At 39.9% G+C, this 18,881-nt stretch overlaps 1 protein-coding gene across 4 annotated transcripts in view; it reads right to left on the bottom strand.

Moving 5' to 3' along the window:
- PLPPR5 (phospholipid phosphatase related 5) overlaps nt 1-18,881 on the bottom strand; it is a 124,418-nt gene that overhangs the window by 36,929 nt on the left and 68,608 nt on the right. For all 4 annotated transcript variants that reach the window (XM_043460564.1, XM_043460565.1, XM_043460562.1 and 1 more), the window contains exon 4: nt 1,945-2,121. In XM_043460564.1, coding sequence (XP_043316499.1) covers nt 1,945-2,121 — 177 coding nt within the window. The remainder of the gene's footprint in view (nt 1-1,944; nt 2,122-18,881) is intronic.

Here is an 18,881-nt window from a genome sequence, read left to right as displayed (position 1 = left end):
AGGTAAAATGTTACATCGGGCTTCTCTGTGGTTCACCAGTAAAGAATTCACCTGCCAATGTAGGAGACATTGGTTCGATCCCTGGTTCAGGAAGGTCCTCTGGAGAAGGAAATGGCAACCCACCCCAGTATTCTTGCCTGGGAAATCCCATGGACAGAGGAGCCTGGTGGGCTACAGTCCATGGGGTCACAAAAGAGCTGGACATGACTTAGAGAATAAACAACAACAACAACAACAAAAATGTTACATATCCATACCTGCTGCTGCTGCTAAGTCACTTCAGTCATGTCCGACTCTGTGCAACCCCATAGACGGCAGCCCACCAGGCTCCCCCGTCCCTGTGATTCTCCAGGCAAGAACACTGGAGTGGGTTGCCATTTCCTTCTCCAGCGCATGAAAGTGAAAAGTGAAAGTGAAGTCACTCAGTCGTGTCCGACTTTTAGCAACCTCTTGGATTGCAGCCTACCAGGCTCCTCCGTCCACAGGATTTTTCAGGCAAGAGTACTGGAGTGGAGTGCCATTGCCTTTTCCGTATCCATACCTACAAAGGATTAATTAAGTCTAAAGCCGAAGAATTGATGCTTTTGAACTGTGGTGTTGGAGAAGACTCTTGAGAGTCCCTTGGACTGCAAGGAGATCCAACCAGTCCATCTAAAGGAGATCAGTCCTGGGTGTTCCTTGGAAGGACTGATGCTGAAGCTGAAACTCCAATACTTTGGCCACCTGATGTGAAGAGCTGACTCATCTGAAAAGACCCTGATGCTGGGAAAGACTGAGGGCAGGAGGAGAAGGGGACGACAGAGGATGAGATGGTTGGATGGCATCACTGACTCAATGGACATGAGTTTGGGTAGATCCAGCAGCTGGTGATGGACAGGGAGGCCTGGCGTGCTGCGATTCATGGGGTCGCAAAGAGTCGGACACGACTGAGTGACTGAACTGAATTGAAAGCCAGATTGAAACAACTAAACCTATGGAACTAAAATCTACAGAAATAGTCCACGGAGATTTTTATCACAGAAGTAGAGACGGCAGGCTTGCCTCATTAGGAGTCCCTAGGTGTGCTCTTCACTCCTTGGCAAAATCTGATTTGAGCAATATTGCCCTGGAAACTCTCCATGGGTTTTCAGTCACTGAAGGTGACCGGTTCATCTCACAAGTGAGGATCACCTGTTATCAGGTTCTGGGACTTGGCCGCTCAGAAGAGGACTATCTGGAGGCACCAGGGCACTTTGGGACACTCTACATACTTCAGGACACTAAGTGCCCTGAGGAAATTTTTTAAACTTTCAAATAACCCAGTCTTAAAAACCTATTTGTAGGGAAGGAATGGAGATGCAGATGTTAAGAACAGACTTGTGGACACAGAGGGGGGAGGACAGGACAGGACAAATTGAGAAAGTTGCATTGACATATACATGCTATCATGTGTAAAACAGTTAGTAGGAAGCTGTGATATAACACAGGGAGCCCAGCCTGGTGCTGTGTGATGACCTAGAGGGGTGGGATGAGGGGGCTGGGGAGGGAGGCTCAATAGGGAAGGGATATATGTGTGTGTGTGTGTGTATAAATTATGATTGGTTCGCATTGTTGTACTACAGAAACCAACACAATATTATAAAGCAGTTTTCCTCCAATCAAAAGACAAATTAAAAAGAAAAAACATCTAGGGAGGTGTAAGTGTTTTTTTAGCCCCATTCTACTTTGCATGAAAATATTCTCTTCACTTTTAAATGTAGAAAATAAGTACTTTTCACCCCAAGCCTGACTTTAGGCAGAACAAATGAAGGAGAAGAAAGAAATGAGTGATTTAAAACATACATATTTCCATTTCATAGACCACCTTTCGAAAACTAAACCCAGTGATTCACACCTGTATTGTCTAGTAGATGGTTATACACATTAATTAAGAAACAAATTATATCTAAAGAAACCTGTACTTACAAGAAATACTGCTATAGATATTCCAACCAGAAAGCCTGCTATCACATCGGACCAATGATTTCGATATTCTGCAACTCTGTTGAGTCCAGTAAGAAAGGCCAAACACATTAAGCCTAGGCATAAAACGGGCTTAGCAAGTCTTGTTCCTTTGGCTTTGATTGTGTTGGTAATGTACATCTGAAATAGTAAACAAAAATCATGAATGTATTTCCTTGATATACACCTTATATACATATCTGTACACACATATTTATAGGAACAGATATATTTATATAATTCAAATAATTGATACAGTTTATAAATTTTTTGAAGAAGCTTCTTAAAAGTAGGGTTTAAAAGTAGTGATTAGTTAATTGTACTTACCTTATATTGAGTAATGGTCAATTCTTATGTAACATTAATCATTTAAGATATTGAGTACAGACATTCCAAGTCACTTTTCATAAACTTTTGATTACTTACTCTCATTTTATCTGAATTTACATTTTATATAAATACTATTGGAAAGGGAAAACTAATGACCATTTTTAATGTTTACATTTGTGTACACCATATTGAGAGGATGCATACTTTATAAAAGGGGCTTCTCAGGTGGCTCAGTGGTAAAGAATCCGCTTGCCAATGCAGGAGATGCGGGAGGTGTGGGTTTGATCCCTGGGTGGGGAAGATCCCTGGAGGAGGAAATGGCAACCCACTCCAGTATTCTTGCCTGGGAAATCCCATGGACAGAGGAGCCTGGTGGGCTACAATCCATAGTATTACAAAGAGTTGGACAGGACTGAGCTACTGAGAGTGCATGCGTACTTTATAAAGTCAAACTTGTGAGCATATCTATAAAAAACAAAATCAAGTGGATTTCACTAAATAGATATTATTGGAAAAAAGAATTTAAAGTTCATTACAGTACCAACATTTACTTTTATGCTGTTATCTGAAATTGTGAAAATTCTTTGTTTAACAAATTTTATCAACCAGCTTAAGAACAACAACAAAACAAAAAACCTTAATTATATGGGAGAAACGTGTCAGTTAAACCAAAACAATCAGTAAACACCTACATTTTTGGCATCTTCATATAAGCTAAAGAAGAACATGTAAGTGTCAGCTGGTTGCACAGAATGAAATCTTTTCAAGTTGTGAGACACCATGGTCAAGAAACCCAGTTCTTCCCCAATCTGATTTATTTTATAGCTCAAATGCTCATAATTTCCTACATGCATTTCTTTTTTTTTTTTCCCATTTATTTTTATTAGTTGGAGGCTAATTACTTTACAATATTGTAGTGGTTTTTGTCATACATTGACATGAATCAGCCATGGATTTACATGTGTTCCCCATCCCGATACCCTCTCCCACCTCCCTCTCCACCCGATCCCTCTGGGTCTTCCCAGTGCACCAGGCCCAAGCACTTGTCTCATGCATCCAGCCTGGGCTGGTGATCTGTTTCTATAGAATGAATCTGTTGACTGTGAAGGAAATGTGTCAGTTATTTCAAGTCACTGAGTGTGTTCAGTTGCTCAGTTTTGTCCAACTCTTTGCGACCCCAAGGACTGCAGCTCTCCAGGCTCCTCTGTTCATGGGATACTCCAGCAAGAACACTGGACTAGGTGGCCGTTCCCTTCTCCTGAGGCATCTTCCTGACCCGGGGATTGAACCCCACTCTCCTGTATTGCAGGAGGATTCTTGGCCGTCTGAGCCACCAGGGAAGCCCCTGTTTCAAGTCACTAGCAATTATTAAAGAGATGGCTTTGACAGTACAATCAAGTTTTTATGACATTAATGTCAGAATCTGATACTGATAATATAGTCAGAAAAATACTTACAAATGCATAAAACCACTTGCCTATTGTCCTCAGTTGAATAAAAAAAAAAAAATACACTTGACTAAGGGATTAAACCAAAATCAGCACTTAAGCTTTTAGTCCATGGCAGCCATTTTTGGATGCTATGAAAATCAGTAATTCTCTTTTCTTTTTTTTTTCTGGGCAAAGTTTGTAGCCCTGTTAGCTGCCAGTACACACTATGAATATTTAAACAGTTCATATGATACAAAGTTTCTACCTAGCCAAGTTCTAGCGTTTTGCAAACTATCTTAGGTCTCAATACTTTAGGGAATAAATTTAAAAAGCTGGATTATCTTCATTTTGGCATATGACCTTCAGAGCTATGTCTGTGTATTCTAAGGCTGTGCTTAGAAGAGCTGAATAATCTCAGTTAAGAATAAGTAGACATGAGAGAGAAATAGGAGGAGATGAGAAGAGAAAAAGATGCTTTTGCCATTCCAAGAGAATATATTAAAGAGTTCTGCCCACATGAGTAACAAGACAAGAATATCACACCACTTCAGGTTTCCAGTGATGCGTCTAGTAGAGTAATTTCTTATTTGACTCACGCATATAAATAGGGAGTGAAATTTAAGCTGCTAGTGAGATTTTCTGACTGATTACTGACTTCTTACCTTTGCATTTCTTCATGTCTGTCAGAACACTGAAAGACAACTATCCTCATTAAGACAAAATGAATATGAAATGATAACTGAATAGTATTAATATGCTAATAATCATTAGAGCTATGATTTTCATGAGCGATGTCTGTTCAACACAATGCTCTAAGCATTTTATTTATTAAGTCCTCAAAATAACCATAAGATATCATCATTACTTTCATTTGACAGATAAAAAAAATTGACTCATGATAAAGCTTATTATGAAGAACACACAACTTGAGTATTGAGGGTGGCACTTTTGAGAAAGATGTCAAAGGGAAGTAAGAATACAGCATTTTGATGCCTCCAACCTTCCTTTCTCTCTTCATTAATTTCTTGCCTGGAAAAAATGGCCAGTGGACATAAACTAAGTATCAGTGAATGCAAGAGAAATACAATTAAAAACAAGGGAAAGAATGTCACCACAGCACATAGGGGTGAGGCTACCTCGGTATTCTACTATTAGGGAGAAGTAGGAAATGGTGTAAGTGTGATTTGTGTAGAATCTGTATAACTTTGGAAAGTATTTGCCTTCTCCTTCATCTCCAGAGGCCACCTCAGATAGAGCTCAGGACTTACTTGTCCAAGTTGTGTTGGCTTACTAGTAATCCTTGAGCTGGGGCTATGATCCTCTTAAGTTTCAATTCATTCCTAAGTTGCTCTATGACTCAAGTATTGTTTATAAGCGGCCCCAGGCTATAGCCTGGTCACTATACAAACTCATGAAGAAGCTTCTACAATAGGAATAGCCTGGGATTTTGCTCTTCTTCCAACAGATCCCCACTTAATGTCCAGAACCAAAAGAGAAGAAAACTGAATGCTAAGGGTTATGAAAGAAGAGTGACATTCGTTCAAATACTTTCAACTTTAAAGTGGATCATAACCCTTTATAATGCACAGATTTTTCTCAGTTGGCATGGATGTCACAAAAGAAAATTTTGAGTTTTCACTTATACATACTAGAAAACTTTCTGGTTCCCTAGTACTTATGAATATGACTGCCTTTTAACCAATCTAATTGTGTTATCCTTACAGAAGCTCTATTATCCTTAATTTGCAGAAGAGGAAATTATGGCATAAGAATCTATTAAGCAAGTTGGATACAGTACAGGAATTGATTATTTATGCTCTCTTGGTTTTTAATTCACTTATGAAACCATCTAGGTTAACCAGATGTCAAAATGTAACTAAAATAAAACACAAACAGAAGGGTGTGTGATTTGAGCATGATGGTATCTGTTCAGTCCTCAGTGGACACTCACTACCTTATAAGCCAAGCCATTTAGCCATAATTGGGCAGTTCTTATTCACCCACCCCACAAATATCTATTAGCACAAATGCAGAAAGCCAAAACTGGTCATTTGCTGCTAACAGCTGGGGTATATTCTTCAACACCTTTTTCCTTGTTTATACACTGTATACGATAACTGACACACATATAAAGGGGTTTTGCTTACTTGCATGCTTTTACTAAAATATAATTACAAAGCCCAGGCTTCCCTGGAGGTTCAGACAGTAAAGAATCTACCAGGAGACCCAGGTTTGATCCCTGGATTGGGAAGATCTCCTGGAAAAGGGAATGGCTACCCACTCCAGTAATCTTGCCTGGAGAATTCCATGGACTGCAGAGCCTGGTGGGCTATAGTCCATGGGGTCACAAAGAATTGGACATGACTGAGTGACTTAACACTTTCACTTCACAATCAAAATGCCCATGTCATGTAGTAATGTGAATGGACATACTTGTAAGAATAATCATCGATCTCGGGTAAACTGAGACAGCACTGTACAATTTTAAAAATAACACTATTATAAAACAAAAATAAAACCACAAATGTTTGTGTTAAGCACTTAGTATACACCTGAAACTGTTATTCAAAGAGGATCCATCTAGGTTATATCCAGAAGGATGAGCATGAGTTCTCAGTGAAGAGGAAGTGGGGGGGGGGAAGTGTCCTAGACCCAGGGAGAGCATCCAGAGCCCCCATGTGTCTCCCAAACACCTGCATCCTCCCCACAGCACTCACCACAACGTATGGTTTATACTGATTTGTTCCCGTCACTACACTAATGACATACAAGCCAGATCTGTCCCCTTGTGCTTAGTTAGTACTTTGCCTGAAACACTGTTAAGCACCTGAAATAACTATTAGACTAAATAAAAGAGGAAATAAATGAAAAATGCAAAGGTACAGGAGAATGAGTATGGAGTATTTCCCTCATAGCATTTGCCACTATCTAAAAACCATGTTCTCTATTTTATGTACATATGTTTATCTGCTGCCTCTATGAGAATATCCCATTAGAGTGAAACTTTGTCCATTCACTCTTCTACCTGAAATTCATTGCTGTCGTTGTGGTTTAGTCATTAAGTCAAGTCCAGCTCTTTTGTGATCCCGTGGACTACAGCCCACTGGACTCATCTGTTTCTGAGATTTCGCAGGCAAGAATACTGGAATGGGTTGCCATTTCCTTCTCCTTTCCAACCCAGGGATCGAATCTGTCTCCTGAATTGGCAAGTAGATTCTTTTACCACTGAGTCACCAGGGAAGCCCATCTGAAATGCACAGAACTCCTTTTACATAGCAGGTACTAAAAAATGTTGAATTAATGAATGTATAAATGGCAAGCTTGGAAAAAAGTGAATTTTTGAACTTTTGTCAGAAAATGTCTTGCATATGCATTTGTTTACTTGCTATTGTCCTTCTCCTCCTGTCTATCTCATATTGCCTGAATCAAAACCTGATACAGGATAGGCACCTGTGATAGAATATTATCTCTCTAGCAATGCTGAAGCTCTAGTCCTGGGAACTTGTGGATATGTCACCTAATCACATGAGTGTTTAAAAGTGGATAACCTTCCCTAGCTTTAGTCAGAAACAGATCTGAAGATGCTATGCTACTGTCTTTGATGATGGAGAAAGAGAGCCACTAGTCAAGGAATTCAGATATCCTCTGAGATCTGGAAAGGTAAGAAATGAATTCTCTTTAGAGTGTTCAGTTTAGCCCAGTGAGACCACACTGGACTTCAGATCTACAGAACTCTAGGATGATAACTTTGGGTTGTCTCTAAGTCCCTAAGTTTGTGGTATTTTGTCATGGTTTGAAAAGAAAACTACTATAATCAATCAATATCTGCTTCCTGCGTGAATGAATGAATGGACTAGAATTTATAAAAGTGACCTATAAGAGGGAACTGTGGCACAGTGATTAGATCACTTGCTCCGGAACCAAAGAGTTTTGGGTTGAGTCCCAGCTCTGCCACTTACTTAAACAAGTTATTCAACCTATTGAATCTTTGAACTCCTTATGCATAAAATGCAAATGATAGAAATATTACCAGGCAGTGTGGAAAGAATTAAATGACATGATACAGATAAAGTACTTAGCACAGAGACAGCGCACAGTAAGCTCTTAGTTCTGCAGGGGTTCAGTCATGGTCAGGTTGGAGAACACAGCAGGACCCAGACTGACTGCACTACCAGTTCCTGCAGGAAGTGCCTGGTGAGCGGAGATCATCCGGACTTTGGCAGCATCGTGGCTGAGCATGGAAAACCCACATTCTTCTCTTGCTTTCATATTCTTTCACTTTCTTCCTTATGCTATTTTGCCATTTTCCTCCCTTTCAAGTTCTCCTCCTTAAAAGATCCACTAATTATTTGCAGGTGATTATCACGAACTCTCTTAGCCTTTGCCTTTTCTTTACTACAAACTAAAAGGCCTTGATTTCATCCATCCATTTCTCTATATAGTTCTTTATACACAGGGACTTCCGTAGTGGCTCAGACAGTAAAGAATCCACCTGCAATGTGGGAGACCTGGGTTTGATCCCTGGGTTGGGATGATCCCCTGGAGGAGGAAATGGAAACCCACTCCAGTATTCTTGTCTGGAGAATCCCCATGGACAGAGGAGCCTGGTGGGCTACAGTCCATGGGGTCACAAAGAGTCAGACATGACTGAGCGACTAAGGACACACAAAGTGCTTGATACATGGTGCAGTGAAAGTGCATATTTACATATACACACACACACACATATATAGTCAAATGATATACTGATATTCAAATGATGCTGAATGATCAAATGATATTGAAAATTGATATTGAATGATCAAATGATATTGAATATCATTTGAAATGATATTTCAAATGATACTGAATATAGTTTCCTGTGCTTTACAGTAGGTCCTTGTTTATTTTAAACATAGAAGTGTGTATATGTTCATCCCAACCTCCTAATTCACCTTCACCATCACCCTTCTGCCAACCACTTTGGTAACCACAGATTGATTTTCTATATCTGTGAGTCCATTCTTGTTTTGTAAGCTCATTTATATCATTGTTTAGATTTCACATACAAGTGACATCATATAACACTTGTCTTTCTCTTCCAGACATGACTTTACTTAATATAATAATCTATAGCGCTGCAAATGACATTTCATTTTTAATGGGCAAGTAATAGTCCCCTGTGTATATACACCACATCTTTTTTATCCATTCATCTCTCAGTGGACACTGAGGTCATTTCCATGTCTTAGCTACTGCAAATAGTGCTGCTGTGAAAACTGGGGTGCATATTCTTTTTCACATTAGAGTTTTCTCTGGATATATGCACAGGAGTGGGATTGCTGGATCATATGGTAACTCTACGTTTAGTTTTTTAAGGAATGCCCATATTATTCTTCATAGCAGCTGCCCCAATTTACATTCCTACCAATAGTGTAGGAGGGTTCCCTTTTCTCCACACACTCTCCAGCATTTAGTATTTGTAGACTTTTTAATCATCACTATTCTGACTGGTGTGAGGTGACATCACATTGTAGTATGGATTTGCATTTCTCTAGTAATTAGCAATGTCAAGCATGTTTTCATGTGCCTGTTGGCCATTGTATGTTTTCTTTGCAGAAATGTCTTCTGGCCATTATTTTCATTGGGTTGTTCTTTGATATTAAGCCATATGAGTTCTTTGTATATTCTGGAAATCAATTCCTTGCCAGTAGTATCATTTGCAAATATTTTCTCCCATTCCTTAGGTTGTCTTTTCATTTTGTTTATGGTTTCCTTTGCTGTGCAAAAGCTTTTAAGTTTAATTGGGTCCATTTGTTTATTTTTGTTTTTATTCCATTACTCTAGGAGATGGATCCAAAAAATATTGCTGCAATTTACATCAAAGAGTGTTCTGCCTATGTTTTCCTCTAGGAGTTTTATAGTGTCCAGTCTTATATTTAGGCCTTTAATCCATTTTGAGTTTATTTTTGTGTATACTATTAGAGAATGGTCTAGTTTCATTCTTTTACTTGTAGCCATCCAGTTTTCCCAGCACCACTTACTGAAGAGACTATCTTTTCTCCATTATACATTCTTGCCTCCTCTGTCACAGATCAACTGACCATAAATGAGTAGTTCATTTGGATTGCACCCTATAGTCTTACTCATGGAACTACAATTCACAATCAGGTTAGAACTGGATTCTTTAAACTGATATCCAAGTTTTAACTACTTTTATTAATACATCCTGAAAAGCAACAGATTTTTTTAAATTTTGGCTTTGTTTTTTTTAAATAACTACATAGCATTTCTGGTCATATTGTTTGGAGTCTTCGCATGGACCAATGCCCTACCAAGTTCCTCTTATCCTGGATTCCTGGAGTTGTTTTCAAAAAAATCAAATTTTTTAATTGCTTTCAAAATAGCAGTCCACCTTGTCAAAACCATTTTGAACTGTGAGGCTGACATCTACCAAACTAGTTCTCCTCTCAGTTTCTCGTTAGTACCATTCAGAGCACCAGTAACAAGACAGTGTCAAGGGCGGAATTCCATGATGCTCCACTGGAGACTTATTTGCAAATTGGTACAGACACTGAACAAAATATGGAGTGTTCACTTATTAAGCCAGGTGTGCCGTGACCTAAAAGTCTTATTATTGTATCCAAACTTATCTATGATCATAAATTTGCCAAATTGCAATGTAAATGTATCTGATGGGGTAATAGAACTCTGTACTAAAATAGAGCTGTGTAATTCTATTGTAATAGAATTGTATGATAGAATTGTGATGAAAGGTAATGTGATGGTGGAAAGGCCATGGACTTTGTACCAGACAGATTTGTGTTCACCTAATTGAGACTTTTCAGAGCTGTTATGGGAAAGTGCAATAAATGGTGATGTATTGAAGTCATGCATTTTAATATACTACAGCATAGCTTGCATGGAGCATGCATTTATTATCCCCCAACAATTGACCTAAACTTTATCATGGGCATCCATCCCGCAGTGGAGAGGAATGGAATGGGGGAGGGGGAAAAACCTGAATAAATGCTCAGTTGTTCTGAGTTTCTCACTGGTCTCTTTCTGGCAAAATACCCTGGCCCAGTTGGAGGCCTTCAAGACTGCATGGTTGAGGAGAGGAGGTGATCTCAGGGCGGCCATAGGGCTGTCCTGTTGCACGGCCTCCCCTGACTTCCCTTTAGCTCCGATGGTAAAGAACCTGCCTGCAATGCAGGAGACCCAGGTTCAATCCCTGGGTTGGGAAGATCCTCTGGAGAAGGGAATGGCAATCCACTCCAGTATTCTTGCCTGGAGAATCCCATGGACAGAGGAGCCTGGCGGGCTACAGTGTGCGGGCTTGAAAGAGTTGGACACGACTGAGCGGCTAACACTACTGCTGTGCGTGCTTCTCCCACGCGTCTCCTGGGCCCTCCCAACAACCACTGTGAGTGTCCCTGTGGCCCACCCTGACCTGGCACATTTCGGCTCACACTCGGGGCCTCAGCACACCCCCTTCTGGCCCTGGGGCTTCTGCCCTCTCTAGCTTGGCCGCAGGTTCCTGCGGCTCCCACAGGACCACCTGCTCTGCTGCTTGACCCACCTGCCACAGGGCTGCCCTGAGCTTAAGTTCTCCCAGCTTCATGGCAGAAAACAGTCATAAGCTGATTTACTTTCCATTTTCTTTTCAACTTTTTTGGAGTATCTGTAATCTGGTGGTCAACTTCCTTCTCAGGGTTTCTAAACTAAGGGTGCTCACCCAAATGCTTATGCCTGCCATTCTACCCTTTTCTCTCCTCCAATCCTCCCACTTCTTGGCAAAGAGATGGCACCGTCCACTCCCAGGTGTGGATGCACCATCCTTTTTATATTATATCCTATGTACTCTCTATTGTTACCTTGTAATAATATATGCAAATCTTCAAATTTTGCTTTTGGTATGTAAAGGTAGCTTTGGAATTTAGAAATTCCTGTCTCTTAGGACAAATGAGACTTGACTATTGAAGCCAAACACTACCTTCCTTTTCTGATTGGTACTGGCCCATCTCTCTTTTTTCAGTTTCATTGAGGAATAGGGCTTCCTCGGTGGCAAAGAATTAACAGTGGTAAAGAATTCACCTGCTAATGCAGGAGACGTAAGACACAGGGGTCAATCTCTGGGTCGGGAAGATCCCCTGGAGTAGGAAATGGCAACCTACTCCTAGAATTCTTGCCTAGAGAATCCAACTGACAGAGGTGCCTTGAGGGCTACAGTCCATGGGGTTGCAAAGAGTAGGACCCAGCTGAGGGACTGAGCATACACACACATTGAGGTATAATTGACAATTTTAAAAAATGGATATACTTAAGGTATACAACATGATGTTTTTTAACATGTGTTTTAAGGGAAGAATTGATTGAAACTGCCCACCCTGGCCAGGCACCATATTAACTATCTACATGAGTTATTTTATGACAGGAGGTCCTGGTAAGAAATACGGAACTAACGAGCCACCACCAAATAGAAGAATTCAAGAACTAGGGACGGTCAAAAGGAGACACAATGTGTGGTGAGAACATTTAAGATCTACTTACTCTCTAAGCCAAACGTCAAGTCTACAAAACAGTATTGTAAACTATAGTTACATTGCTATATATTAGATCTGTGTGGTATGTGTAGATATAATACTATTCAGCATTAAAAAAGTAGGAAGTCCTACCATTTGAGATAACACAAATCAACCTGAAGGATGTTATGCTAAGTGAAATATTCCAGTCAAGAAAAGACAAATATTACAAGATCTTACCCATATGTGCAATCTAAAATAGTCAAACTCATACATGTAGAAAGTGGAGTAGGGGCTTCCAGAAGCCCCTACTAGAGGACAGGAAATTGGAAGATAGATGTTGACCTTTCTGTTATGGCATTTTCTTCTCTGAGACACTGAATAACAGATGAGAAATCCTAGAGCTATGTTGTACAATATAGTAGCCACTAGTTAGAACTATTGAGCATTGGAAATGTGGATAGTGGGAACAAAGGACTGTATTTTGTAGTTAATTTAAATTTTAAAACTGGCACTTGCTTTATTAGAAAACTTTTAAATATATTCGGAATCAATTGGTTATGTGCTTGTACTTCTACACTGTAAATTTATGAAACCTAAATAGAGAGCAAATGCTTGAGAGGAAAATGTAGTATCAGAACTGAGATCTATTACAAAAGTCACAAAGACCCTGAATTTTGAAAATTTTGCAGAAAAAGGAATGCAAAATATTTCATTAATACTTCTCATATTGATAGATGTTGAAATGTTAAAATCTGGACATACTTGGTTAAACAAAATAAATTTCAAAAATTAATTTAACTTTTTGCTTTTTAAAAAATATGACTATTACAGAATTAACAATCATATACGTGATTCATTTTATATTTCTACTTGATAATGCAGACCTAGACAAAAGCATCATGATTCAAAGGAAATTAAAATATATGTTAATATTCAAAAATATTGTCCTCATTTCAGCATTTATTGTTATTTTATTTATCATATTGGTTGGAGTTGGGTACTGCACATAAAATCATTTTTTAGGACACTTGTCCTCTGACAATAGTTATCTATATCTTTTACTTATATCTAATTTTTACATCTATTAACACATTACTGTTTCAAGAAGCACACAATGTAATAAAATAATTTTATGAAATTATCTTGAATTTTCAGAGTTAAACTATCAAAGTTAGTCCTTTCTTCAGGTTCTGATTATTATAACAGCTTTTAATAATATTTTGCCTCTAAAGATTAATCAATTGCTTCATATTTTATTGATACCCTTTAAAGACTTGGTGGATTCCATATATAGTCAGTGTAAACCAGGAGGAAAAGCTCAACTTTAGGAGTTTAGGGACCTGGGTTAAAATATCAATCCACCACTGATTATTTCTGTGACCTTAGAGTACTTAATTTCTGTGAATCTTATTATATCATTTGTTAAATGAAAATGACAATATCAGTTTGTAGGATTTAGCACAATTATCTCACAAGTAATGTAAGTTTTATTACTGTCACAAGGCACCATGAAGATTTGTGCTTGCTCTGTGCCAGGAATAAACCTAAAGGATTAAAATGATATATTTGGATTAAAACTACATTTTCTGAGAGAAATAACAAATTCTATTGTTTAACTTATGGGCATGGGAATAAAGGTCCTTGAACACATTGCATCTGAAAAACCAAGAGTGGCCATCCATTTTCTTTACAATATACTTAATGGGTCCCTAACAAAAGATTACATAATCACAGACACAGAATTTATCATGTAGTTGATGTCCCTGAATGGGTAATGCTAGGGAGTCACAAATGTGAAGTGAATTAACAACAAGCTCAGTGTTTAGGACCAGCTGGTACGTGCAGTTAAGATCAGAATACGCTCAGTGGCTCAGCTGCCCTCAGTACAATGGCCGACTGATGGTTTGGCTGTGAACGACAACCCCTTCATCACTGACGCATTACCTTATCCCTTAAGTGCAGCCGTGGCTGGTTTCACATGGAGACCATTTCTCTCCAGTATGACCCCTGTGATAAATATATTGTACACAGCAATTTGTCCATCAGCCAGAAGAACAAAAATGCTTTTACTAGACATTTTCTCACATTTCCATCATGTAACAGCTGTTTCCATTCACCACACAAAAAGTAAATAATATTTAGATAAAGATAGGCTTCTGTCGTTTTCATTTTGCTCCCCAGTATCTTGCTCATGACAATTATGAAAAGACATCATTTTTGTTTTGAAACAATATATATTTTTTTCTCCTTTGCTAGCTTATGAAGGATAGAAATATCCTTTCCTTTCTGTCACCTCGGTGACTAACATGGTGCTTGGCTAACTCTAATCAATCATACTAAAAGTTAAGATCACCTGAATGCTTGCTATATGTCAAGAACTGTGCTAACTTCAGTACCTGTGTTAATCATGTAATCCAAATAACCCCATGACTTTGGTACTTAACAGTAGCAGTAACTAAGACATAGAAAGGTTTAGCAACTTGCCCATGGACTTAGGGCTAAAAGTGATGAAGCAGCATTCCAAATTCAAGATGTTAGTGAGGGCTTCCTTGGTGGTCCAGTGGTTAAGACTCTGGACTTCCAGTGGAGGGGGTGCAGGTTCAATCGATCCCTGGTTGTGGGAACTAAGATCCCACATGCCAAAGGGCATGGTCAAAAAAACTATAAATTTCAATCAGTTAGCTGTCAAGTCCATGCTCTGACCACCACCATGCCACATGCAGTAGTCTCTCTCAGTCAGAAGACACAGATTCGATCCCTGGGTCAGGAAGATCCCCTGGAGAAGGAAATGGCAACCCAGTCCAATATTCTTGCCTGGAAAATTCCATGGACTGAGGAGCCTGGTGGGCTACAGTCCATGGGGTCACAAAGAATCGGACATGACTGAGCAACTGAGTGCCCGTGCGCATGCACACACACACACACACACACACACACACACACCCACCCCTTGAGATCAAGGACTAAAAGGCTTTGCCTTCAAATTCTTAGCATATTATAGGTGTGCAATGGTTTTTGTTAAAGTAATGACTATATAATTGAATTAACTGTATTGTCAGTGTTTTGAATGAAACCAACTAATTACTGTTTGTTTAAATCTAAATTTCTTCTTTAAAATGTGGCACAAGTGCTATCAATTGATATATAGTGAACCAAGATTATTTTACTTTGAGCCCTTCTAGATATTTCTTATCAGATATTAAGATAATTAGTGTCATTGAATATTACTGGAAAAAATGAATCTAGATCTGTGAGTTTACAGAAAAAGACAAAGTTTACTGCTAAAGAAAAACCTTGGGAATTGTGTGACCATGAACTCAACAGTGTGATAAAGTAAGCCAGCAGGGAAACCAAAGCAAGTGAACAAAAACTACTGCCATCTTGGGTGTATTTGCACTGGGTTAGTTGTTAAGGTGCTTATGTAAATATTACATCTTTGACATTCCTTAATATTTGCATTTGTAAAGCATTTTGTGATCACAGAACTAAAGAAGTGCAAAATAAGGAAGTTCACAGATAATCCAGATGCTTCTAAATCATATTCCATTAATTCTTGGGAAATTAAAAAAGGGGCTTCTAGAGCATGTATGAGGAAGTGTGATGAGAGGATTGCACGATTCTATGTTACCAGGACTGGTTATTTAATTTGCAAGGTCCAGTGCAAAGTGAAAATGAGATCTCTGTGAAGAAATCATCAGCAATGTCAGGATAATGAATAGAACATCAAAACCAAGCATGGGGCCCTCCCGAGCACGGGCCCCGCCTGACAGCACAGGTTACACACGCAATGAAACTGGCCCTACATGTTATGATTTCCATTTTGGAGAGCCACTTGGAAAATTACCTGAAGAACAAATGGATTACAATGGGCAGGAGGAGAGGTATACAAGAGGCTGTAGGAAAATGATATTGGTAATCCAGGCAAGCTACCATGAGGGCCCCAACCACATTTGTAGGTGGGGTGAAGAGAAGTATTTTATGTTGAAGTAACACCTCTTACAAGAGTTCAACTTTTCTATTTAATTTTCCCTATTTCAATTATATTTGTAAATTGCCCCCAAACTACCATCTTAACACCACAGATCTTCATGAAATGAAAATACCCAGTAAGAAAAACTTTATAAAGAAAATCAATCACAGAATGAGTTTAAAAGACCGTGTCTTTATTCTATGTTAAAAATGGTCCACCTGAATTAGCAAGTGTCATCATCACTTAGTTAAACTGAATAGCAATGAATGTACGTGCACACTGGGGCCATTAGGAACGCTTAAGCATAAGAAATATGTCCGACTGAGGTGCAGCGGCTATCTTTAGTGTTCCGGCACGTGCACTCTGATTTCTGGCTCCCCTAAGAAACCAACTGTGCTGGAACACTACGTAATGCCACTGCCTGTGTGAGTCAAAACTCTACTCCTGGGAAACTACAGAGACGTGAGCCACCCAGAACAAGGGGTCTCAGGTAAGGCACCTGGGATTCTGCAGAGTCAGCACTCCAGGTGAGCACCTTGGCTTCACTGGCTGCACTGGGGGGCGGGGGGGGGGGGGGGGGGCGTGGCTCAGAAAGGACACGTGGGAGGCATTCTGGATTCAGACTTTGGCTCCAGCATACACTGACTGTGTGACTTTGGGCAAGTGATTATATTTCTCTGAGTCTGACTTTTTTTTTCATCTTTAATTTGGGAATTATAATAGCTCACAATTGTGAGGACTGAATCATATCAGCTACGGAAGCCAGTTAGCACAGTACTGGCACATATGGTAAAAGCCTGCCACTTGTTAATCAGCTATTCACACAAGTACGGTGGACCTCTTAGGGAAAGTAAGAATCAAAAGAGCGTTCATTTTTAGGGCTTTTTTTGAGTGTATAAGTATTGTGAAATTGACTGCTGGAGGGCCCAAGGGGTGCTGCACAGCAGGGATCCCCAACCCCTGGGCCAGAGACTGGTTCTGGACCATGATCTGTTAGGGACCGGGTTGCAAGGAAGTGAAGCTTCATCTGTATTAACAGCCACTCTCCTTCACTTGCATTACCACCTGAGCTCCGCCTCGTGTCAGGTCAGCAGCTGCAATGGATTCTCATAGGAGCACAAACCCTACTGTGAATTGTGTATGTGAGGGATCCAGGTTGTGCGCTCCTTATGAAAATCATGATTTCCATGACCCACCCTGGTCTGTGGAAATATTATTATCTTCCACGAAACTGGTCCCTGGTGCCAAAAAGGCTGGGGACCGCCGCTGTACAGGATGCTGAGGTTATGTCCATGAGAGCCACAGACTGGGCTGGGGACAAAGGCCCTTTCAGCCAGCATCTCTGTGGATCCAACTCAGCTGTGTCCATATCCTCAGGCAATGAGGAGAAAGTAGGACCATTTAAGGGTGTGCAAAAGCACCTCCCCACCCTCGAGATGTGCATGGATTCCCTTTGGGCCTCATCTCCAATGATGAGATTGAGTAAAGGTTTTCCTAGTTGAGGTTAGAATGGGGAAGAGGCTCTGGGGGAGGGCCTGTGGAGACTTACACAAAAGCCAAGGTGTATCCCCATTACCTCTCTTGTCTCTAATAAAGTGCCAGAGAGAGAGAGTGCCAATGCTTAATTTACTTAAGGAATTAGACCTATTTATTCAGAAGAATTGATCCAGGGCTTTGTATAGGCACAACCTCTGAGTATCATTTTCTCCATCACTATAATTAGAGACTATGAATTTATTAGGGGGCAAGGGCAAAACATCTTTTAAAATTTCCTAGTAACAAATAATGAGCAGCTGAAATAGGCTGTCATCATTTGAACCAATCAACAGACGTTTCTAGATTGCCTTATATTCATGTTACTGCTGGCACTGGGATGGCTATAAAGGAATGGTCTCTAATGCCAGTGAATTTATAGTCTACTGGAGGCAAAAATACATAAATGATAAAACAACTGGGCTAATCTTTACTTTTTTAAGTGGTCCTTTACCAAGGCCTTTACAGATCAGAACAGGACCAGTGACAGCAGTTTACCCCAGGTGCAGGCAATAACAGGAATGCAATAATAAAACCAACTATCTGCTCTTTATAATTGCCAGGCAATTCTAGACAATGTCAGTGAATACAGGCTTCTGCCTCTCAGAATCCTGTTGGTTGTGGCAGACTGTATTCTTCAAAGATGGCTGCAATGGTCTCCCATTCCCTTGTCACTCCCTCATTAAAAGGTGAAGTCAAATTCTCCTCCCTTTGAAACTGGGCCATCTTGTGACTTGTTTGTAAACAACAAAACACAGCAGATGTGACACCATGAACTCATAAAAGCCAATGAGCTCTGCTTTGTTCACTGAAACACTTGTGCCTGGAGTCTCACAGGAAACCTGACCACCTGAGGCTGCCATGCTGGGAGGAAGCCAAGACATACAGAAAAGTCACGCATAGGTAGCCCAAGTCATCAAGTCCTCCCAGTCCTGATGCAGCATTTGAATTAACAACCCTTCAAATAATTCCATGCCTGAGATATCAAGGTATCCTTGGAGCCAGTCTTTGAGTCTTCTCAGTGGAGGCCAAAAACATCATACATAAGAAAGATAGCCAGGCCGCATCTTTCTAAATATCTGACCTACAGAATCTGTGAGCACAGTAAATTGTTTTATGCCATCAAGTCTG

This window comes from Cervus canadensis, chromosome 2 (genome assembly GCF_019320065.1).
Source record: "Cervus canadensis isolate Bull #8, Minnesota chromosome 2, ASM1932006v1, whole genome shotgun sequence".
In the NCBI taxonomy this organism is placed as follows: Eukaryota; Metazoa; Chordata; class Mammalia; order Artiodactyla; family Cervidae; genus Cervus; species Cervus canadensis.
This window is presented reverse-complemented; position numbering and strand designations above follow the sequence as displayed.